This window comes from Haemorhous mexicanus, chromosome 8 (assembly GCF_027477595.1).
Source record: "Haemorhous mexicanus isolate bHaeMex1 chromosome 8, bHaeMex1.pri, whole genome shotgun sequence".
Classification (NCBI taxonomy): Eukaryota; Metazoa; Chordata; class Aves; order Passeriformes; family Fringillidae; genus Haemorhous; species Haemorhous mexicanus.
In genome coordinates this window covers 18864811-18889681 of record NC_082348.1, presented here as the reverse complement: position 1 = coordinate 18889681, position 24871 = coordinate 18864811, and the positions used below count along the sequence as shown (strand labels likewise).

Below are 24871 nucleotides of genomic sequence, written 5' to 3'. Positions count from 1 at the left end.
TCTGGTATTGGAAAGGGGAAAAACTGCTTCCTCCCCAACCCACACCTGTATTGTACCTGTGGTGGTTTATAATGTAGGGGGCAAGGAAAGCTTTTGAAGACTGTTAGCTGGTATTTGTATTAAGGTTGCTGAAAGTTTGGTTGTTTCCTTCTGGCAAATGAGGATCTTTTGTCAGTGCTCTGCATTGCGCTACTACTCTATTACTGACCAAGGAAGAGCAAAGTATAAAATCAAACGGTCGGCGAACACAAGTATTTCGGAAGAAGGGAGGCGTGAGTGTCAGCGCTTCCTCTCCTGCCCGGCCTCGCTGGGGTCAGTCCGCCGCTGCCCGCTGCTCCCTCCGGTGCTGCCTGGAGGGATGCGGCTCCCGAGCCGCGCTGCAGCTGCAGCTCCCGGCCCGCCGGCTGCGCTCATTGCTCCCCCAGCGGGAGCTCAGCTGGGGTCTGTGGCTCTCAGTATGCCTGAGCAAGAAGTTAGCAGTGTTAGCATGTAAGAAGTACCTTCCTAGAGGTAAAATTCCTATGCCTTTTTTTGCAGGACTTTGTACTTAGGCAAAGAAATTGATTTTACAGTGTTCCAGGTTGCTTCTGTTGCAGAGATCTTATCGCATAAGCTGAAAGCTGCAGCTTTCTGACAGTGCAAGATGGGCAATTTGTGAAATTAAATAAAATTCCTAACCCCTTTTTTGAGCTCAGTGGAAAGCTTTTTGTGAAGTAAGTGTTTACAGTGAGGAAAAGTGCAATATTTATCTGGTTGAGGTTGTTAAACCTGAAACTATTCCCATCATCTCATAAAATCAGCTAGGAATCCTATTGCATTCAGGATCTCTTTCTCTCTGACTCTCTTTATTCTCTCTCCTTGTTAGATCACCTCTGATTAAAACAAAGCACTGGAGCATTTACTCTGTATTATGAGAAATAGGAAGAAGGTGGAGAAATCTGCCTTGAATTAGAACAGAGGATCCAGAGGGAAGGACCATTATTGAAATCTTGGCCCCATGAATTACTAATACTTCACAACAGCTTCAGTGGGACTAAAATTTCACTCCCAATCTGTGTCGATTATGAGCTCCTCAGTTTACTCCTGGGGCTATAAAATGGAAAAGGATCCAATCCTGATTAAAGAGTAGGTGTGATTTGAATGGAAGGTGATTACTAAAATCTCTCTGAAGTCTTCTACCCTGCTTGTGCTGCAAGCTTTTCTTATTTATAATAGCATAGCAGAGCTATCCAAGCAGAAAATTATACCAGAGAGAAAGAGTTTTCTGATTATCTCTGATTAGGTTCAGTGCTAACCTTGTAAATTTGCCTGTCAGGTGGGGCACTGCCAAATCACCCATAAACCTGATGTTCTACAAAAGATGGAAAGAGTGAGGAAACTCCTGCACTTTTGTATTCCTCGATACTTTCTTTTTTGTTTTTTCTGAAAAAGGATTTTTGCAAAGATGAATCTAGACTTTGGATGAAAGCTACTGAGCTACAATTTAGTGACATTAATTACTCATTTAGAAGTTCTTTGTGTTCATGGAATTCTGTGTATTTATGTGTATGGATTTATATTTGTTACATCAAACATGTAATTTTGGCCTAAATGCAGTGATCTGAGTTTATTGGAAAAGATGTTAGAGTGGTGGGAAGAAGACAGAATGTGTACTACTCCTCCTGAAAATGCTGCTTTTCTTCATGATGTGGCTCCTGATATGATTAAAACTGCAGTTTCACAAATATGTACTTTCAGAACTGTTCAGATAAATCTGTTGCCAATTGTCTGATGTGTTCCAGGCAGCTGAAAATCCCACAGATGATGATGATGTCTCACCCATTGTGAATTATTGCTTAAAGCAAATACACATCCTGGCATTACAGCAAAATTAGAAGCAGTGGTGTAGATGAAATTTCAGAATGTGTTTAATTTTCTAAAGCTTTGTTATCTGACATAGGTTTCAAAGAAATGAGTATTTTTGTCATCAGCAGTGTGTCGCTTCCACTAAAATTTCTGCAGTTCTCAAGTTTTTTGTCTAGTCCTTGTACATAAGGCCACTTTGCTGCTCCTTCTGTCCAGGGGTTCTTCACCTCTGGGTGGTGATGATGTGATGCTCTCTTTGCTTCCTGTCATAGAATGGTTTGGATTGGAAGGAATCTTTAAAGGGTCATCTGGTCCAACCCCTTGCAAGGAGCAGTAACACAGACTGGTTTGGATTGGAAGGGACCTTTAAAGGTCTTCTAGTCCAACTCTCAGTCTTTGATTGGATCAGCTTTCCTTGCTCTCCAGCAATAGCACAACTAGTAAAAGTAATACCTGGGAAAGGGCAGTGCTGCTTGCCCTAATGTCTCCTCATGAGCTGTCACCCATCCTCACAGTACTTGCTGAGGAAAAAACAAATTTTTCTCATTTGATTTCTGTATTTCATGTCCATGTTGCCAGCCAGCCATGTGCATGCAAGAACAATTTTCCAGATGGATTTTTTCTGTTTTTTCTTTTTAAAGTTTGCATTACATTAAGCTTTTTTTTTTTTTCATTTAAACAAAACACGGCTTTACAGAAATTGTGATGAATTAAAAAATAGTAAATTTTTATGTGCTATTGAAATGAAAGGCATAGAAAAGAAAACAATGAAATTATTGCTGGAAAGGGGAAACATGGCCAGGTGGTAGTATTAACATTGACAATTCATATGATTTTTAGTTTACTCACTGATGTGTCTGTCCCAGCATTCAAATAAAATGTTATGTACTCCTTTGAAGTGGTATATCTCTGGTGTTTAGCAGAAGATAAAAGTGCAAGCTTGTTTTCAATGACATTTCATGCAAAGCAATTTCAAAATCATGAAAAAAAATTCAAAAGCATTTAATTTTAAATAGTCGGGGAATAGATGATTTGTCACAAATGAGGTAACTGACTGCTAAAGGTTCACTCTCCTTGGTTCATACAAATCCTAAAATGTAGTATTTTGGGCACCATAATCTTTTCCCCAAGTTAAAATGTGCTTTTCCCCAGTGTAAAATTTGTGCCAAAGTGTAACCAAAGATCCTGCAAGGTTTTTGCCTGGTTATGCTAGAAAGCTTTCCTAAAATTGCTGCTACAGATGTTGATGACCATTACTGCCCTACAGATTTTGTTTGGCTGTCTGATACAGGTGTAGTTTGCTGTGGTACTTAATAGGCTGGACATTTTTCTACTTGTTGACTTTAGGGGATTTTGGGTATTCCTGGAGTTCAAGACAAGAAGCAACATCTGGAGCTTAAACCTTAAATTGACTAGAGTAGAGGCCTAGATATTTCAGAAGCTGTTACATGTGCTTGTGGACCTTCTTCCCCGTGTCTCACGTTTCAGTAAATGGCTTTGTCCTAAAGAAGGACAGCTGTAATCATCCCATACTAGATAAACTGCACACAGCCAGTGGGGTGTTATTTGGGGAAGTAAGGGTTACCTATTAACATTTACTTAGTCTGATCATTCTTCTGGGCATATGGCTGGACATACTCTCTTCACCGGTCTCTGAGATACAATTATACATCAATATCTATCATGTTAGGCACGTTGTCTTGTGTGAATGGTGGGCTTTTTTGATCTTGTTTATGAATTGATAAAACAAACAGCCAATAACTATTTGGTCAAATACTGACTTTCAAGGCTCAGTTTATTTTCCTATAGATACTACATGTTCTAAGTCCTTTTTAATGGAATCTGTGAACCATTATGTAATTTATTGCACCAATTAACACAAGCCAATACCTTTGCAACTAATTAAATCAGTTTAAAAATGTTGCACAACTCACCCATCTGTTTGAAGTGACAGCTAAATTGCAGTGTAATGCAATTTAAAAAGTATACTTCCATAACCTGTACTTCTGTGACAGCACCTGCACTGTGTGCTTGTATATTACCCTATTAAAAATATAATTTTAATTACATGCTGTATATATTCTTTATTCTAGCCCATTGCTTTTATCCCCACGTGTAGAAATGCTGAATCCAAGAAACAAGGTAGTAAATATTACTGCCTTTTAATGAGCAATTAAAGCAGCCTATCGTCAACCTTGGCATCAGCTGGGTTACTAATTCAAAGTACAGCAATGCTTAGAATGAAGCGGTGCTGGGGAAGTCCGGGCAGGCTCATCCTAACAGGATACCAGGGCCAGCAGGTCTTCATCTCAGAACCCATCCTGCCAGAGTCATGGGAAACGTCATACAGAGCTGAGTGCAGCTTGCACAGTTTGTCCTGAATGCTCTGGGCCTTTTTGTGGCCTTTGTGAGGGGAAATGGTGTTCTGTGTGAAACTTATTAACCGCAGACTTTAAAGAGTATGGGTATGCAGGCAGCTGCTGGGGAATTCGTGGCGCGGGTCGCGGGGCTGAGGCTGCAGATGGAGCTCGGGGGACACAGGAGGCCGTGAGCCGCCAGCTCCGGGTGACAAGGGGCGCTGGTGCCGCGGGGATGGACACGGGGACACGGCAGGAGCCGGGGCTCCCCGCGCTGGGGCTGGGAGGGGACCAGAGCCCCGCGGTTCCCTTGTTGGGAGCGCTCCGCGGAGGCGCCGGGCCCGGCTGTAGCTGTGGCTGCGGCTGTGGCTGCGGTTGTGGTTGTGGCTGCGGCTGTGGCTATGGCTGTGGCTGCGGTTGTGGTTGTGGCTGCGGCTGTGGCTATGGCTGTGGCTGCGGTTGTGGTTGTGGCTGCGGCTATGACTGCGGCTGTGGCTGCGGCTGTGGCTGTGGCTGCGGCTGTGTCACCCCGGTCCCAGGGGGCAGGCGTAGCCTTGGGAGCGCGACCGCCGGAGCCTCGGAACGGGCACGCTCAAAGCTCCCTGTACAGCACCTGCCATGTCCGCAGCTACTGCTGCCCTGCAGACTTAGTGTCTGTTCCAGAGGCTAGCGGAAGTTCGTCTTCTGCTCTAAATGTGATATTAATAAGATAAGCTGTCCTGTCTAGTGAAACGAATCCGATAATGCAGTTTTTGATAGCTCAAAGCGACAAAGTACTGCTGTGTTCAGCCTTCATGCAAATACTCTGGTACCAGATTCAGTACCAGATGTCTGACTATTAGAGAGATTTGAGGAGAGTGGAGGCAACACAGAGAGCAGAAGCAGATAAAAAGGTTAAAACATTGAAATTGTAGAAAAAAGTGTACTTGATTAAGTGGGAGTTAAAGTGAAACATGGAAAAATGCTGGTTTGAGTTCTGATGAACTATTGAAGGTTGTGAGGAAAGGTAAAAGGAATATGGAAAAAAAGCCAAACAACCTTAGACTTGTGATAGTGATCTCTGCAGGCAGAGGCAAGATGAAAAATGATAGATCTTTCTTTTCCCCCATATACCTGAACTAGGCAATATCAAAGAAAAGATTTTTGAAGGAAGAACTTCAAGTGCTACTTGTCCCTTGAAATTTGCTGAAATCAGTTTGCCAGGTATTAGACAGTGTAGGACTGTAAACCTGTCAGGTAAGGGCCCTCTCTTCATAGAAACCCTGTGTTGTCATCTTTGTGGCTGGTTTTAATAGATTCTTTAAGATGGGAGAATGCTGAGCTGTGCAAAAGCACATAAAGAAAACGGAAAGAGTTTTGGAAATAACAGGGAAATGTACCAGACTGAAGCAGATAAAAAGTACAGAAGGACAGAGCAAGCCTTAAGTGGCTTTTGTAAATCAAGGGAAAAGCTTGTAATGATGCTGCAGGGTGTTCTCTGCTTCCCTCTTGATTTTACTACTCACCTGAGATACCTGGAGGTCCTGTTTCTCTTTGGAGAAAGATGTCATGTTAAAAAATAGGCCAGAGAAAGGAGCTCTTAAAGAGAAAAGGGATGCTTGATGGATGCAGATATGGTAGGTGCAAATATAGCCAGCACACCTCAAGTTTGGGGTATTTGTTTCACCCAAATAAAAGTTGTCTGCATTACAAAACCACTGCACTTAATTCTGCCCAGCTTGATATGTAATGCTGCCTTTGCAGAACAAGTGCTCAAGGATAAATCTTGCATGACTAATATATGCCTCTTGCTCTTGGCTCTTTCAGGTGAGGCAGAGATATAATGCAGATTCAGCTAATATGCAGTCCTAGCAGAAAAATGGATTTTTTTTCCTGTGTTAGGCAAGTCATCAGAGGAGATACTTGACACAACTTAATTTCAGGTGCGGTTGAATAAATAAGGTACATTCTTTCTTTTTTTCTTCTCCCCAGATGACTCCTCTTCTTCCATTTAATAATTTCATATTTTTTAACAAGAGAAAAGGAAGCAAATGCTATTCAGTACAATGTTCTGTGTCATATAGATCTTCCTTTTTTGGTCCATTGCTGCTGTAACAGGCCAGTGTCAGCACTTTTAAGGTTTTCTATGTACTGTTTTCACTTAGGGCACTGCAAATTTCTCTGGAAAATCTATGAGAATCAATTAAGTAAATGAGAAAATAGAATGCTTGTAATTAAGATAATCAAGCTACATGAAATCTGCCCTACTAGTGCTAATATCTGTATATCTCCAAGCTGTCTATTAATTAAACACCATGTAAGTGTTGCAATTAGACTCAGGCTGCTTTGGTGGAAACAAGAGAGATGAAAACGATTGCAGGGGTTTTGCTGTATGTGAAACTCTTCGTTGCTTTAAAGCATCTCAGTGTGGTTTGTAAGGTTGCTGCATTGCTGCAGACATTCCTGGGATGCCTGAGGACTCTGTTGCAGGCTTCAACTACTTCTGGTGACCACTTTGGTTTGCTAAAGCTACCTTTCTTAGGGGTGGGGTCATTTTTCCCTCCTTTTCATAAATGAGTTTCGGATATTGAGCTCTAAAGCCAGTGGAAAAGAGGTTAAGTGCTTGTTCTATGTAGAAAACAGGTGCTTGTTCTATGCATAACTGCAGGGGAGAAGGGGGAGAATGAAGGGGAGAATGGGAGGAGATGAATTTTTCTGACGTTCTTACAATAAAAGGGACTTCTTCCTACTTTTGTGTTATTTTGGTTTTTTGCTTTTATTTTGATATGAAGACCCTAAAGTTACCCGGACTTCCCTGAGAGACAAAACAGTATCTTAAGATACTGTGTTGGGAGACAAAGGCTACATGAGACTTACTGGGTAATCTGAGTGTACTCAGACTGTGATTCTTCATTTATTTTCCAGTGCTTTGTGGGGTGTGGGGGAAGCAAAAGGCTCTGTCATGGTCACTGTGTCTGTGAGAGACTGGGGAGGACCCCTTCCCCCTGTATGGGTGACCCAGCTGGTGACACAGCAACTCCAAACAACTTTATTGTGGTTTTATTAAATGTGAGGTTTGGGACATTTCTCCTTTTCTCCTGTGTGCAGCTTTGGATGGCTGCAAGCCCACACAATAAGATACCATGCCAGTAGCAGAAGAGCCTTGCTGAGGATGTCAAAAAGCTTTGCCACCTCAGACAGGCCAAACCTGGGTCTCACTGGCTGGGGGTGCCGAAGCAGCTAAATAAGGCAGAGCAGAGGATGGGCCCATATGCTCCTTTGCCAGATGTTGCCATGGCTGCATTAATATTACTGCTTTGAAGTTCAGAAGCTTCACATGATCCGTGTGGACATCAGTTCGATGAAGTTGTTGCACAAATAATGAATAAAAGTAGTATTTTGTTTGATTTATTTTTTTCAAAATTTTTAAAAAAATCTGCTTTTACAGCACAATATTCTTCCTCATGACAAATGAGCCAATTCACTGACACTGGTTTTCAGGTAATACAATTTACATTTCTAGAAAGGTAAAGAAGAAAATTTACAGGACACCTATTTTTCACTTGATTTTTTTTTTTTTATTATTATTTGACATTGATACAAAAAAATAGTATCTTGATTAGCAGCTTTGCTGGCAATCCCACAAAACTGTAAATAATACATTAATCTAAAAGAATGCACTCCTACAGACACTACAGATAAAACAATATATACAGTTTAGACAAATAAATACATAAGTACAGCCAGTCATATATAATGATACACCTAAATTTCGGTTACTGTTGACAAGCTTTTCTAGTTAATTACACTCTTCATTTACAAATTGCCATTGCCGTCTACATTATAAAGACAAAAAACCCTCAAAGAATCAAAATTGATACTTAACATTATTATTCGGAAATGTGGAAAATGAACCTTGAGGCTTCTGTTTAAATACGCTCACAGTTTTAGCAAAATAAAAAAGGAAAAATGCTTTTGTGAAAAAATTCCTCCTAAAGAGAGGCACTTTCCCCCCAGCTGCTTCGCTCAATGTGCTTTTTTCATGTGCATTTTGGAATCAAAATGTGATTACAGTCAAACTTTTGAAGTGACTAGAAGCCAGCATGTTTAACCAAGTTGTCATTTGTCCCATGCCCAATGAAACAAAATGACCTTTAAGTAATGGAAATATTTTTTTGATTAAAGAAAGTCTATTGAAAACATTTGTTTCTTAACAGTATCCCACATGGCACAAATACTGCTGAGTGGAAGGCAAAACTGCCCCTAAAAGTAGATATATTGCTACTTTTCCATATCCAGGTTCTTCCAATAGTGAAATTTCTGAGCAAAGTGAAAACAATAAATCTAAGTGTAACGAGCTAATCAAATCTGATACAGAAAATTAATAGAAGTAGAAAATTAGGATTTTGTTGTGTAGTTTTAAATTCACTTGACAGCAAAAGAAAAAGTATCTTGTACATTCAAAAGTTAGGGCACACATGCTTAAGGCTCTTGAAACACTGGACAAATATAATGCCTCACTCAGCTCCATGCATAACAGAATTCTACATAGCAAGCAGACTGACACATATATACAGCTGAATACAGAAGAAAATGCCTTAGAAATATGTACATCAGTTTCAAGATGAACATTTACATTTCTGTTGAAGGTGTGTCTATTTATAAATGGTAGGAAATACACTTTTTCAGATACTATTTTCAAGGTGTACCTTGCAATTATTAATGCAGTCTATTTGTATTAGGAGAAATTCAAGGCTACCATGCTGCTTGAGCCCTGAGGTATCTGGATTGGGAGCCCTGCTGTCCTCCTGGTTACTAAGCAAAGGCCACAGAAGCATCAGCAGAAATAAGGCAACCAAATCCATTTGTTTGTGATTCAGAACCCCCAAACTGCTGCACAGTGCAGAGTGATAGCGGAAGTGATTGCAGCCTGTGGGTTCAAATTATTACAAAATATGTTCTGGGCAGGATGGCATCTGTGCTATCTGATTTACCCAAGGGCTGGGGATGAATTCCTCCTGCATTTCCATTCATAAACAAGAATATTATGGGACTTGTGTAAGGAAATCTGAACTTCACCCAATCAAGGTGTTATATATTCACTTATGCAATTAGTTGCACCTTGGAAGTTCTGGATTTAATAGGGCATGGCAGCTTTAACAAGGACTAGATCAACTAGGGAAGGATAACTCTTTAATTATGCTGCAAGAGATTTAGCATTCTTATAAAAATTACCGGGGTTTTGGTTTGGGTTATTTTTATTTATGAAGGGTACACAAGCTCCTGTCAACAGTAACTCCTGGGCTGCCTGTTGTGTAGCTTCATCTTCAGATCTGACATAGATTTGCTTGAGATGGCTCCTGCTACTGCCTTAAAAACCAGGTACACTTTACCTTATTTACAAGTAGTTTCTTTTGAAATGATAGTGCTGCATCTGTGAACAAGACTAACAATTTGCCATGAAACTGCAAACCTTTTAGGATAGCATCTTCATTCCTCTGTTACTGTTGTAAAGTGCTGTGTACGTCTATGGCAAAATCAGGTCAAAGTTTCCCTTTAAATTCTTCTTCAGTTAATTTCTTACAACTTTATAGATATTCTGAATAACATAGAGAATTAACAGTTTTGCATGTGTTACACATAATGCCAGCTGCAATGAACGAGACTTTGTGTGTGCTGAGCATGGCGTGAGTAATCTTCAGCTGATAATATATGTGGTGAGGTTTGGTTTTTTGTAATTTGTGTGTGAGTTCTTCGTGCCAAGTCATTTGCTGAGCAATACCATATTTCACCTCCTTGTTATAAGGGGGTACTGAATAGAGATGGCTTGAATTTATCAAAGAGTTCTCCTGACACTTCATAAACATTCATATTCAAAATATATATAAGCATGTTATGAAACTTGAGTAAGTGTTGTGTACTTGATCTCCTGAGTGGGACCTCAGTGAGAATTGACTGTGATGAATAAACTGAGAACTTTAAAAGGTTTTTAAAAAGGATAGAATTTATGTAGTTTTAATAATTTTTTCCTTAAAACCCTGTATTTTGCTGTGAAATTTGTTATGTATTCTGTTGCATGTCCAGTCAACAGAAAATTGATTGCATTCTTTTATTGGACTAAATTCCACTTTTCTACATCATTCAAAATCTGTTAGAATCTTGTTTCTATAGGTACTGCAGCAAAAAGTAAAGCTTCCCCTTAAAAAGCTGCTTTTGTGTTACTTGTTTTCAGGTAAATAGTGTACTGACTGATGTTAAAATATGCTGCTTATTGACACTTTTAGCATTCAGTATAATTATATATTGCTATTCATTGTGTTTAATGGAGAATCCATCAATACTAATGAGAGACATTGCCTTGCTTTGAAATTAAAAGTTAAGATAGTCATGCTTTTCTCATATATTTTAAAAATAGTTTTTCATACATCTCCTCTGTCTTATTTCACCTACAGATTTACTTAATTTTTAAATTGTGTTACATATTTTATGGGCTGTTTTAAAAAGTGTAAAGAAATGGGTTATATTGAAATAATTTAAAGAAATGCCATTTGGTGGATGAAAATATATTTCAGTGTGTGGGTTTGTTTCTAAGGCCAATGAAACTTTAATGTTCTTACCTGTCTAAATTCTGCTATTACACCATTAGTAAGCTATTTGGGAATTGCACACATACTATAAAATATACATGTCAAAGTAGGTACATAATTTCAGTGCAAATGTATGCTGCTTAATTTATTAACAAGGCTCTAAATAGACATGGTTGTAGGGTATCAAAAGAAGAATAAAAGTATGTTTGTAATTCTTCATTTCTTAGAGCCTGAGTCTTATCTCAGAGGCTGAGGTGTGAATTGTTAAGCAGCTCATAATAGTTTATTACTGTCCTTTTACACACAGATGCAAGAATGGATATGTGCATTAGATGATAATATACAAAATCTGAGATTTGACTCCAGATTCTTTCAGTTGGCATAATGTCCTTATGAAAAAGAGCCTGAAGTTTGTAAACCAGTAGTCAAAGTGAGAATGAAAAATCAGTCATTAAAAATCCTCTCACAGTTAATATCCCACAGTTTAACCTGTAAATCAGCAGATCACTTTGTCAAAAAATAACCAAACTCAACCAAAATTTTAAAAAAGGTATTTACATCTGTAAAAATCTTAACATCTAAGGTGTTTCTTGCTGGACATGTCATTCCAAATTCTGTGCATTTCTTCTGGTGTTATCTGGTGCACTGTGATCACCCTGCGGTACCTGCACAAGCTGTAGGCCATCTTCCAGTGATTGAAGCCACTGTTTTGGAAGGGGTGAATGCCCAGCTTCCGAAGGCAGAGTCCAACGTACACATCTTCAAGATGTAGAAGTCTGGTATGAAGGGAGGTTTTGTAAATCAGTTCTGCTACATCAGCTGAAAAAATGTAGCCAGTGCCTGAACAGAAGGGTGGGTAATTGCTGTCGGGATACAAATCTCTTGGCATGTACCACTTACTGCGAACATCTCTTATTGGTCCTCCATTTATAACATAACCTGTGAAGTACCTTCTCCTTGGCTTGGTGTTAGGTTTGAGCAGCTTATAAATAAGATTGTCCATATTTACAAAAATATCACTGTCTGTCTTCATAACATACTTCGCTTTTGAACAAAATGTTGCTACCCACCTCATCCCCATCAACGTTTTCAGAGTGAGGTTATGGTAAGAGTCGATAAAATCTTCCACAATAATGTCATGAAAAATTTGGCTTTCTTGCTCTACCATTTGATTTAACACAGGATCTGCGTTTTTTCCAAGAAGAAATAGTGTGGAGATTTTAATTCCTTTGAAGTTGTTTTCATCACCCCACGTTTCTCGAATGGCTTGCCTGGCATCGAACTCTTTGTGAGTCGTACTGATAAGAATGACCAAGAACGGGGCGCTCTTCTCACATTTGTTGGGTTCATTGATAAGGAAGTCAAAGGAATGTGGATTTATAGGTCGAGTTCTTATGTTGCCAAAGGAAACGTTTTTTCTGGCTATGGATATGCTACTGACCTGTCTGTGGCCCGTGTAGGAAGAAGTAGGACGAGTTATACTCAAGTACCAAAGAGCACTTGCCCAACAAACTACTGTCAAAATGTATAAACATGAGACCTTTGAAGCCATTGTTCCTCTAGCTCTTCTATTCCATGTGACGAACTGATAGCCTTTGTACTGTGTGTGCACCTGTGTCCTGGAGAAGCAACATATTATTAATGAAACTTGAAAGTTCGATAGAGAAAAGTAACTCTGTAATCATTCATGGATCTCAAATAGGAGCTATTAACCCTGATGATACTCAGCTTTTCTTCTTTTACTAGCAGCGGCTTCCATCTCTTGGAATTTTCTGTTATTTCTGAAAAATATGAAGAAAAATTTTCCATTGCGAGACCATAAAAGCCTAGGGCACAAAAAATGAGCTTTTATATGGTTGGCCATTAATAAGATAAGTGTCTTAATGCATTTCTCAGATACTCCTTTTTTTTCTCATGTGGTACCAAAATGCAAAATGCAAGGTAGTGTACTGGAATAGAGCAGTGTAACTGAAGTAATGCCTTTATGATTGGTAATTTCTCAAAGATGGTTTTATATAAAAGAGGATAAGCATGAATAGCATGTTGACCATTTAAATAATTTTAAAGGTATATGAAAATAATTTTATGGTTTCTGGCATTTTCTTGCTTCTTAGCATTTCTTCTTGCCAATCTTTCAAAATGTCATGTGGAACATTTTAAAATTATTTAAAGAATGAAAAATAATGTACTTTGTTCTAGGATCGGTAGCATCTGTGGCAGCTATGCACACAAATACAAATCTAATTGAGTCTCAACGCTAATGTGTGTCCTGCTAACAAGAACACACTTTGGTGAAAATCAGACAGAATGGAGCTGACTGGGAAAGGTACAGAAGAGAGAGAGAGATATGTATGCTGTCTTACCCATGCAAAGATCAGCGCTCGAGTAGACTCCATAAAAGTCTAAAAATAAATTAACACAGTTCAGTTATTCTTATTGGTTTCCTTCTCCTCTCCCCCCAAACCAGTGTTTCCATGAGCAAATGTAATTTGTGGACCATGTAAGATGAATCATGATGGCAGCCTAGTAATTAATGGTGGTACTTCACTGGCTGGTGTGCAGAGAGTTGCCGGCCTGGACAGGGTTCTGGCACTGGCAGACCTATTTGGGATGTTACAGTCTTGCCTCCAGCATCAGGTAGTTTTGAGACTTTCCTGGATCAAGGGAATGTGCCAGCCCTGAACCTTCCATTGCTCTTGGCAATTTTGCTGGGAACCAGTTCAGTTTATCATCATTTTGTGGAAATGAGACAAGCTGCCTCAAGCCTGCCGGCTCAGTGCTGACTCCTCCAAGGCCCATCAGTAGCTGGAGAGTGCCTGCAGGCTCCACCTTCCTGAGTTTTACTGTTGCCTTACTTCACAGCTAAAGGATAGTAGAAGCATGCAACAGAGGAGCTTTTTGCAAGAGTCTCAGAAATATTTAACATTTACTTTGGCTAGAAAAAAAATATGTAGTCAGATGAAATACATAGAAGCCTTGTCATAGAAATGTCCTCTCTGATTTCACACCACTAACACGTTGCAGTCAGACCACCCTTTAGGCAGGCCATCAGAATGAAAGGACTGTTAGGTACCCTGTGCATTATTTCACACTGAGGTTTTAAGAAAATCAGAGAAACAACCTGAACATTTGCTAAATCTGTACAGACTGTATTCTCCTTATAAATTCTTATAGTACTGTCCTGCTAGTCTTCATTACATGCACTTTTAATTGTTTAATGACTGGAACTCACATGCTGCTCTTCCCTTTCACAAACCAGGGTAATGTGAATTTTTTGCCTGTTTCAGAGCTTCATCACTTTCAATTCGTTTTGCCCTATAATTGGGGCAATTTAATTAGCCAGAGGTGGGCTGTGATCTCCTTCATTGCTTGTCAAAGGACTCAGGGTTTGCAGTCTTTTCCCATCAAGCAGTACCAGCAAATGTTTGGGAGCAGTGCATTTAAGTGAGACCTTTAATTGCTCCACAGGCTGCAGAACACAACAATCTTGGCAGGGCAGGCACATGTACATCCTAAATAAATGTGGTTGTGATAAATTTATACACAGATGCTACTGTAATGTCTGGAGAGGGGATGTATCCTGCTTTAACAACCTGCTGGGATACAGTTCTAAGAAAGGCAAAATCCATCCCTGGTCTGGTATGTTGGTTGTGTTTCTGGCTTCACTGTGAAGCTCTGCTAATGCTCCCACTGGAAATGCCAGTGAGGAAAACCATCAAGTATGGAAGAAAGCCATAATATAATGAAGACACAAGAGTGTAAAGTCTAGAAAACTGTGCTAATAAAGAAAGAAATGCAGCAGTTGTGGATTGGAGCTGTAGAGTGAGAGATATGTAAGTCAGTGTGTTTAATGGACTCCAGCATTAGGGGTCTCACAAGTGTAGTATTCTGCATATGATGTATTATTTTAGGAAACTATATATTGCATTATCTAAAAGTGTATGATGTTCTACATCTTTTCTTTCATAAGGATAGGTGCATTAGTTACCAGGAGCACTGTGCAGATCTGAGGGAAAGGAAAATTGTAACCAATGCCTCTTACAAACTGCAAAATTACATAAAATTGCTTTTCAGCCCAGTAATGTCATGGCTGTGATATCCAATCTTGTCTGCTCTGAAAGGATTAGAAGAAACAAAAACCTTACTTCATTTTGAAAAAAGATTCTGAGCTGTTGTAGGGATTTTTTTTTTTCAGTTATGAAATCTGTAGGTAGCTGTGTGGGATGAATGCTTCTTATATTGACCCTTGGATTGCTGGGCCTTGAAACAAATTTATCTTTTTCTGTTGCATATTTGGTGGGGGTTTTTTTTGGTTTACTTTGTCTTTTAAAAAGAACAATAAGAGTTGAGATGGTTTGCTTTGGTTTGGAGTGTTCTACACCAACCCTGCAGAATTTTTGAGCAAAGTGCAGGTGAAGTGGTTAAGAGTGCACAGGCTGTAGTTTTCCTGATGAGTGAAATTTTATATTTACTTATTTTTTAGGAAGATTGAAGGGATAACCAAAATGAGAGCTCTCTTCCTATTCCATCTCTTGTGAGGTGAAAATGTAAAAATTAAAGTTCATACTCCTTCTTTACTTGAGCTTTGTGCCATTCATGGGGAAGAGATTTGAAAGAAAAGAGCATAAGCAAAATTGGCAAATAGTGTGAATACAACACCTGTACAAATAGCTAATGGAAGTAGCTGAGAAGTCTTGGTCTGTAATTTAGGTGAGATTATTTTTGCCTCCAGGACTGATCTTGCTTCCTCTTTGTAGGATCACAAAGGGATTGGATGAATAGCTATGTTGTGTATTTTTCTGGCCACAGGGCAAATGCTCCTACAGATTATTTCTGGTAACATTGGTCCTGCCCAGTAATTTCAATAATGTGTATTTTGCATTTGTATAAGAAAATACCTAGCTTGATTAGGCTGGGAAATATGAACTAAGCAGTGAAATACTTTGTGATGATTTAGCAATCAAGAATTTCAGAGGTTGCCAAATTCTATTATTAAAGATGATGCTAATCAATCAAGATCCTAAACTAGCACCTAACTCAGGCTTAGCTGCAACACAGGAATAATTCTAGGAATTTTGCAAAATTATTCACAGTATCAGAGTCTGTGACAGCAGACCTTTTTGTTGTCATGTGTTGTGACCCGTAACAAATTTACAGCCTTGAGGGACTTGTATATCAAGGATGTGAATTATATGGAGTGAAATCAGTGTAAAACTCATGTACTCAAATTATAGTGAATTAAAAATTTTGTGTTAATTACTCATTTGGAAAAGAGGAGGAGTAAAGTATGTGAACTGAGATCACTATGATCAGAATAATGACTGAAAGGACTTCAATGCCCATGTTACTGTACTTCCTTTAGCAATTTGCCCAGAAGTTATTCAGAATATTTTTAACCTCATCAATCGTAAATATTTCAAAAGTTGCCTTTAATATTTAAGTGTGTAGCAAATTCATTTATATATTGTATTTTAATCCATTTAGATGACGGATTCAGTATATCATCACTCGAATGATTACTTCTTTTTTCACTTGTGCCATGATCTTCTTTAATTTGGTGTTGAAATTCAAAGACTTTCTAATCAGGAAGATATGGGATGTCAGAGGGAGAGTGGAAAGCTTTTATCAGTTTTGGATATTGTCTGTTGGAACAGACTATATCACATTTGGGGATAATTACACAGGCAAAGGAAGGTGTCATGTCATGTTCTTTCCTTTCTTCTTTTGAGTGAAGGAAAGCTTTCTAGCAGGACAGTAGCAATGTTTAAGCTCTTGGATCCTTGTTTTTAAAATGGTTTTAATTCAATCTGTCCCTTTTTCTAACCTGGTAGTCACACTATAAGTAATAAAAGACTCAAGCATTGAGTATAGATGATGGCAAAAAGCAAATGTTTAGCGTTGTGTTTCTGTGCTGTGACACGAAGTTGTGCATTTGATTGCACTATTCACAGCTCGTGCTGTGCAAGCCAGAGATGCCAGCCACCCGGAGCACAGAAAGCTGTGCTGTGTAACTTCTCTAAGTAATTGTCTTGATGAGGACTGTATTTGCAGCAAACCTTGTATGAGCTGACTGCTCATCAAGAATAATCCTCCAGATAATGAGCACATTTGAGAATCTTGTTAACTGTTCACGGGCAATTTTCAGGCAGATGCCAAATAAATTCAGCTAACGTCACTCGTCAAGGACAATATTTTGCCAATATTTTGGAAAGAGCTGCTGTCTCTGTGAGATGCTGTTGATCTTTCTTTCAGGAAAGCCTGTCCTATGAAAGTGCAGTTGCAATAATGTGTCTAGATCACAGTGGAAGCCTGTGATAGAAGCCACAGCTCTTGAAACCTGGCTGGTTGCCATAGCTGTAATCCATGCTGTGCCATTACTGCTAAGGGAGGTGCTGAGTGCAGCAGGCAGGATGCTGAGTCCTGGGGATGACCCTGGGTGAGAAGCCAAGGGAGATCACAGCTGTTCATCCTGACACCCAGGAGTCTGTTGGGCAGAACACAACTGAGTCAAATTAACACTGTGCATCTCTGCTAAAATGTACCTTTTCCTTTCCCTGGAAAAAAGAGGGAATGCAGCTGCTAAATTATTTAGTAAATGTAGCAAACTCTTCTCAATTTCCCTGAAGAGACATTTTTGTAAGTTTTCTATGATCATGGCTTTCATCTGTATATAGACCAAGATGCTGAAATGTCTTCACCATTTATGAAATCTGTAAATTACCTAAGGAAAAGTCTGTGATTATTACTAAATCTTGTTGAGAAGATAATTATACTGAACATTAAGAACACATCTACATAGAAATCCGGGGATCTGTTATGTTCTAGGCTGTATGTTTTCATAGTTTCTGGGGGAAATTTTGGACAGATGGCACAGGTGATTTAGCAGAAGATTGCAACCTCCTTTCTGGGAACTTCATTTAAAGTTTCTTAAATATTCTAAATGCTTATTCTGCCTGGATGTAATGCATCTGAAACCAACTCAGTGCTGCAAATAAAGACTTTCTCCTCTATAACATTATAGAAAGGGGCTGTAACAGATGCAGAAGCCACAGTCTTGGAGTGAACAGAGGAAAGTACAAACATTCATTTCAGGTCCGTGTTTTTTAGAAAAATAAATTCTTCTATTAAGAAGGTTCATAGCTGTCATATGTTAAAAGAGGCTGGCTCCCCTTCTCTTCCTCAAAGACAATGAGGACAAATATTTTCTAGATCATTCCTTGTTTACAAATATATTGATGATAGGCTTTACCCTAGGCAGCACCTGAATGTGAAAGCAAGTATTTGCACAAGTACATATTTCATACTAACAGTTCTCTTTTCATGAATGCTGACTTGGAGATGTTTTTTACTGTAGATCATCATTAAATTGAAGAATTGATCTCTGGAAATAAATGTAGTATTTATAAATTTTTTTTCAATATTTACTACCTGCTTGTAATGTGCACTAAGAGGAAGAATGTACTTTCCATTGGGGAATCTTACCAAAAGCTTCTATAGGGAAAATGCAAGTTATAGAATTTTCAGCAAAAGTTCCTGTCCTACTGAAACTTCCCTAATCTTTAAAGAGCTGCTGTGGTCTTTTAAGAGTTAAACATTGTCTACATGAAAGTAAATCTGTGTGAGTGGATTTTCTGTATTTTCCACTTCAGATTTTTTCAATGAATCTATCTCTATAAAACCAGGATTTTCTTTTTGTTTTGAAGAAGTGCTAAAACAGCCCACATAAAACAACTAAATGGCAATTTAATTGCTTTCTTTCTCATGTTTAAGAACAAATCATGCAACTTTCTTTGGCAGCTGGTTAGTCATGACTGAGATCCCTCAGTTTATTGGGGCTCTCCTGGCCAGGGCTTTCTGGAAGCATTGCCTTAAGCCTGGCAGTTGGAGCAGTCTGGGCTGTACCAGGCGGGCAGGGCTGGCTGTGCCCCCTCCTGTGCCCCCTGCTGCTCCCCGTTCTGGGGGCTCTGTCCCACACTGCTCCAGCTGCCACACCCAGCACCTGCAGCTCTGCCCGGCCTTGCCAAGAGAGCTACCTTGCAGAGAAGGGACAGGCCTGCTGGGAAAGGGACTCGCTTGCTCTTTGACTGAAAAGGGGAGTTATTGCCTTGGATGTTTGCCTTAAATACCTGGAGTGGCACTTTTCTGCAGAAGTGTTGGTGTGGCTGCCAGCCAGCATGGGTGCTCACAGGCCCACTGACCTCAGCACAGCTCAGGGCCAGCACATCTGGCTCTTAGTTGTACATAATTGCCTTAGAACAAACAGGTTTCTTTTCACTTTGTCATAACTAAATGATAGATGAGGTTTTTCTCAAACCTAAATCAAAACCTACTTTTACTGAGGATTGAACAAGAAAAATTTCTGCTGCAGAAGAGAGGGCATTGTTCTTGCAAGGCTGTTAACATTTGAGAGCAAGCTAGCATCAGACTCAGCTAGCACATATGGAGCATTTCACAGACATGACCCCAGACTATTTGTCAGCATTTAGTTTTCTGAAGCTTGCAATTGAATAGATGGCTGAGCAATGTTACACTCAAACATTCACTCAGCACAAGAGGCCCTATCTCTTGTGGCATGATTTTGAAATGGGCTCATAATAACTGGAGTTTCTTGGATGAATCCAATAAAGGAGTGCATGCTGTAGTTATTTGGTAAATATATATACTGGTGAATCCATGGGAGTAAAACTGTGCTCATTCTTCTATGGTATTTCAAAAGTACAGCAACTTGTGTCCTCAGCTGAGATGATGTTTGAAAAATACTGTTTGGGATCATAAATGGGTGGCTGCCTCCTTAGCTGAAGTGAAAACACATGGTGGGTTACCAGCTATGCCTACCTAGTCCACCCTCTTGCTCAAAAAACTGTTTCTTTATTTTTCCACTCTATCTCATTTATGAAAATTGTGAAAACTGTGCATTAATATCAGTGAAAGAAACTTGGGTGTCTCTGTAAAAGGCAGCCAGTAAACAGCTTGTCTGTTTGTGCTCAGATCAGAATTTAACCTCCTATGAGAATTATTAAAAGCAAAAATTTAGGAAGTTTTCTTGAAAAGTGTTATTGATGAATATTTTGTAAGAATTTCTTTGTTAATAACTCTTATCTCCCAGCTGGGCAGAATATGGCTGAAAATCTTAGGTATGTGATAAAGCAGCAGGAAGAAATGCATTTTGGTAAACAGTAAATCTGAATTCCTGTTCAACTTTTATCACTTCTGTCCTTAGAGATGTCCTCCATGTGTACTTTAAAAGCTTTCACTAGGGGACATAAATTTCAAATCCCAGATGCCTCTGTGAGCAGTCAGGAATACTAACTGATTTCTTACATCTTTTGTCTGTGGGCATTGTTAATTAGGGGTATTCGCCATGACTGGTAACTAGGAAAACAGCTAAACAAACTTCTTCCTAATGTTTGTCCATATGTGTTTGTCTGTCTGACACTAAATGTAATGGGCCATTTCTGTGGGCTCAATATGCTGATAGCACATTTTGCTTTCTCTTTATCCTATTGTGATTAAGGAAGCATAACCAGAACTGCCCAGAATAATTGGAAACTCTTCAGCTGGCTTCTCCACCTGTAATTGCATGGTCTGTAGTGGGCTGATGTGGGTATAAATGTGGACTCATTTGTCCATTACTGAAGGATTTCTCAAAATAAAGGCAAAGAACTGTTATTTAAAATATGACCTCATGTATATTCAAGATTGAAAAGCAGGGAAAACAGTCTTGTTCCTCTGTACTGACTCTTACTGAAACTCTGCTGTGGCACAGGTAAAGTGTGTGATTACAGGACTGCTCCAGAGAGGATTATGCAGCAACTTGTGCACAGTGTTGCTCAGTGTTTTCTGTTCCCACTCCTGGCCCTGCACAGCACACCCCAAGAGTCACACCATGTGCCTGACAGCATTGTCCAAATGTTTCTTCAGCTCAGTCAGGCTTGGTGCTGTGAACACTTCCCTGGGGAGTGTGTTCCAGTGTTCAACCACCCTCTGAGTAAAAAACCTTTCCTAGATATCTAAACCTCCCCTGACTCAGCTTCATGCCATTCCCTTGGGTCCTGTCACTGGTCCCAAGAGTGAGGAGACTGATGTTTGCCCCTCCAGTTCCCCTTGTGAGGGTGCTGAAGACCACAGTGAGGTTTCTCTGCTTTAGTGTCTTGTGCCTTGATTGTGCCTTGATTGTGCCTTGACTCTGCCTTGATTCTGCCTTGATGCAGCTCAACAGAAAAAATTCTCTTTTTATCACCCACATTTCTTTGGGATGTGCTGGCTCCTGCTAGGATAGGAGTGTAGTGCACTACTGATAGAAATCAACTTTGTGAAGCAATAAACAGAAAATATGTTCTGTCACTATGCCCAAGGGAATCATATCAAACCTTAGTTATCCATGTGTCCGAGGCCAAGCCTTAAGGAAAAAGAGGATACATGAATATACAGTGTAAAAATATAGATTGCTGCTCTTCACTCTCCATCTGTGGACCTTCAAGAGCTCTATAAACACAAGCTCACTGAGCAGCTGTATACCCCAAGGAGGCAGATAACACAGTAATAAAATATGCCAAGCAATTTAAGGGTCCAAATCTTGATACATACCACAGGGTTGTAAGAATTAAATAGAGTAGTTTTAACAGAGACACATTCTTCTGGGAGACTTTTTCTTATAGAAGCAGCATAAGATCAAACACCCCTTTTGATCATTTTCCAGACTTTGGAGGTGCTTAGTCTTTGAGCAGAATCAGAGGAGATTGCTATATAAATAATGTGAACCAAGACCTCTGGAGGAAGGTGTTTGGTTCATAAGGTGGCTGGAAACAACAGGGATTCTCCTGAGCTTGTTTTAACTTTTGTGTAGGGCTCCCTCAGCATCCTGAAACCTTTTCTCACTTTTAGCAGTCTCCTTTCAGCATTATTTTAATCTGAAAGATCTCCTGAACAAAAGAGATTTTAAAGCAGTCTGCAATTTTTGGTTCCATTTATTTCCTGGCTACTCTCATATCAGGGGCAGCAGGAAGCACAAGTGAAAAGAAATGTTGTAAAGCAGCTCTAGGACCAACTACTGTGGGATCACACAGAAACTCTGCTTTGCTGTGTGACCAAGTGCTCAACGTGGGACTCTGTTCCATGACAGCCAGGGTCTGTCTCCACTGGCACTCTGTCTGTCCATCAAGGAAGAAGGGTGCTCAGATTCATTCTCCTCATGTGGAAAATGGGCAGGAAACATGAAAATTGATGCAAACATCAGTAATACTTTGTCCTGCTGCTTGGCAGAAAAGGAATGACTTCCTGACACTCTCAGGAAGAGCTGCTGGGGGGGCAGGTGGCTAAACCCTCTTGGCTACAGAGATGAAGACAGGGAATCCTGCTTGGATTGCAGAGTGAAGCTTCCCCATAGGGAATGGTTCAAGGTGAGAGGAAGACAGGTGATCTAAGAGCACAAAATTTCAATTTTTTCTTTAAAAACCTTTCTTGCTAGATGTAATGAAGAGTAATCCCACAAAACAAAGAGATGTAAATAATTTCTTGTTTGTCTCTTGTGTACATGGTAACAATGTAACCAAAAGCTACCCCAGTACTTTTAATGAGAACTTCACTGCTTTGTTATCCTTTCTCACTCTTCCTTTGTGTTTTTCTTTGAAAAAACCAATTTCCCTGTCTGTGTAGCTCAGAGTATGTGTACTTTGCAAAGATGCTGCCATCTGCCATTTACTTTCCTTTCTGAACTGTGATCCTAGGCATATATTTCAGGGAAAAGGAAGTCAAGTGGTTGAGTTTATTTTCCTTTTGTGTGAACAACAATGCAAATAATTCCAGAGCCAGGCAGTAAGGCTGCCTGAAATGCCAACTGCAAGTCTCCTTTTCGGCAAGGCATTAATTCATTCTGTGAAAAATATGCTGGTTAAAAAACTCCATTTCAATTCCTCCTCCTGTGCACTGACTGATCAATTAAACTCCATAGAGCAAATTTTGAGATAAAGTCAAATAATTTTGTACATTTTCTAACCCTTATTCCAGATCATTTTCCTCTCAGCCTCTTGCCACAGGTGCAGCAGACAGGGGAACAGTGGTGAGTGCTACTGGACACATGGCAGGGCCAAGGCTTCCTGTCCTTGGGTCACTCCAGGCTGCCACGAGGCAGTGTCTCACCTCCAGCCAGGACATGGCCCTGTCAGAACCCAGGAATCCCTCAGTGGGTGAGGGGGATTAGTGGTTCCCTCCTTAAGAGGGAAAGTGAGAGCGTGAGAAGGGGCTCATCTTGCTCCTCCTCAACTGCTTGTGCCTTGTTTCTGGAGGTGAGTGCTTCAGGAACTGATAAAAAAACTACACAAAATCAAGATGGAAAACATTTCTTTGCACCTGGGAAACTAGAGCCAGTGTGTCTGTAAGCTGCTACTGCCACAAAAATATCCATGCATTCATTAATGCCTCATGATGATTTTGAGTCTGATCAGTTCCCTGGTCAGATGTGCCTCATGGTCACACAAAAGCCTGGATCAGCAAACTGAGGGGCATCGTCACTTTGAAACGAGAGGACGAGGCAAAATGGGGCAGACTTGTTTTCATGACCACACTCCTGCCTTAAATGAGTATTAGAGAGCTGAGGGCTCCCCTTATTCCCTTGGGAACTGTAGCAATAGCCCCAAGATTTCCTTACACAAGAGTAAGACCAAGCACTCAGCTTTTTCCTCCTCTTGCATCAATTGCAAACAAGTAAAAAACCAAAGAGCTTTTGCCCGCCCATCAAATATTTGTGTTTAAATTTCAGTAATTACTGGGATATTTTGGAAAACAATTCAAGGACTTGTGAAGAATTAAGAAAAAACTCTCTGGATCCTTTTACTCTCCTGAGACCACTCTGAAGTTAAACTGGAAACCTAATTGGATTTTAACAGGAAATTTGATCGTGCATCTAACAGATTTAAGTGGCATGAATAGAATAGCATTTGAGAATGTGCTGCTATTTTGAAGATGGATGTAATTTTCTGATTTTGACAGAAAATGAAAACATAGTGAGAGGCTGTCACAAGCTTCTGAATCAGCCAGATTCTTCTTAGAAGCCAAAGACAGCTTGGCTGAGGTAGGCTATTCTCCCACACGTGTCTTTGCCAAAACAGAGTGTGTGCTGAAGCTTTTTTGCTGTTGTTTTTTTCCTCCAGATGGTGTAAGGAGGGATAGACTGCTGGTTGCTTGCCAAGGGTTGTACAATCTTGTGGCAAAATGCAATCCCAGGCTGCAGTTTTGAAGGTAGCATATCAATCACTCACTCATCAGGTTCCTACAGTTCTTGCATGTGGGGTCAAACCTTTGTCATTGGGCCAAGGCTATTAACAAGTTTAGTCCAAATGTTTTGAGAGTGACAAAATTTGGTATGGTTTTCTCTCCAAATGTTGATTAAAGTGTCCACTACTAGGAAGGTAACAGCCAATATGCAGCTAATCCTTTTAAAAAATCTCTGTCTCAAACCTAAATTGCTAAGTCCCTCAGGTCAGCTAAAAATAATAAAGCTTTGGGTTTGCCTGTGATTTTTCTCTATATACATTCAAAGTAAAAGCCAGAAGTTACTTTGTGTCACAAATTATTTACCTTTATATGGTTATGGTTTGCAACAGATTAAGTTTTTGAAGTTTTAGAAAATTTCTTGCACTTAAATAAAGTTATAATAATAAATAGAGCTAAAGATGAGGATTTTTTACTAAAAGGTGTGCAGTTTTTTCATCAGATTGATCTTCCTCCTGTTGGCATGCATTTTCAAAATAAACCTGATATTAATTGTACCTTCACTGGGTAACAGTGGCAGAATGATCCACCTTCTGGCTGTCAGGGCTTTGAGTGGGATTAAACACTTCTAGGAGCAAAGTTACCCCCGAGAGTAGTGCATACACACTATTTAGTCACTGTACTTGGGAAAAGTTCCAACCTAGGCAGGGTTAGTGATCAAAACAGTTGAGGAAGTCAATCTGCCTCGTCATCTTTCAGGTGTAACTTTATTTTACATAAACTGTTCTTGTTCTTGGTGTTCACTTTACCTTGCAGCAATCCAAGGTGCCCAAAGTAAGGGTGACTTAAAATAACTGCACTGGCATTTATGATCATAAAACAATTTTAATATGG

The 24871-nt window shown here is 39.7% G+C and overlaps 1 protein-coding gene across 3 annotated transcripts in view; it reads right to left on the bottom strand.

Moving 5' to 3' along the window:
• Positions 1-7663: 7663 nt before the first annotated feature.
• B3GALT1 (beta-1,3-galactosyltransferase 1) overlaps positions 7664-24871 on the bottom strand; it is a 171211-nt gene continuing 154003 nt past the window's right edge. For all 3 annotated transcript variants that reach the window (XM_059853034.1, XM_059853032.1, XM_059853033.1), the window contains 2 exons: positions 13132-13170; positions 7664-12549 (listed from right to left, as the gene is read on the bottom strand). In XM_059853034.1, the coding sequence (XP_059709017.1) occupies positions 11340-12320 (981 nt within the window). In that variant the 5' untranslated portion in view covers positions 12321-12549; positions 13132-13170 and the 3' untranslated portion in view covers positions 7664-11339. The remainder of the gene's footprint in view (positions 12550-13131; positions 13171-24871) is intronic.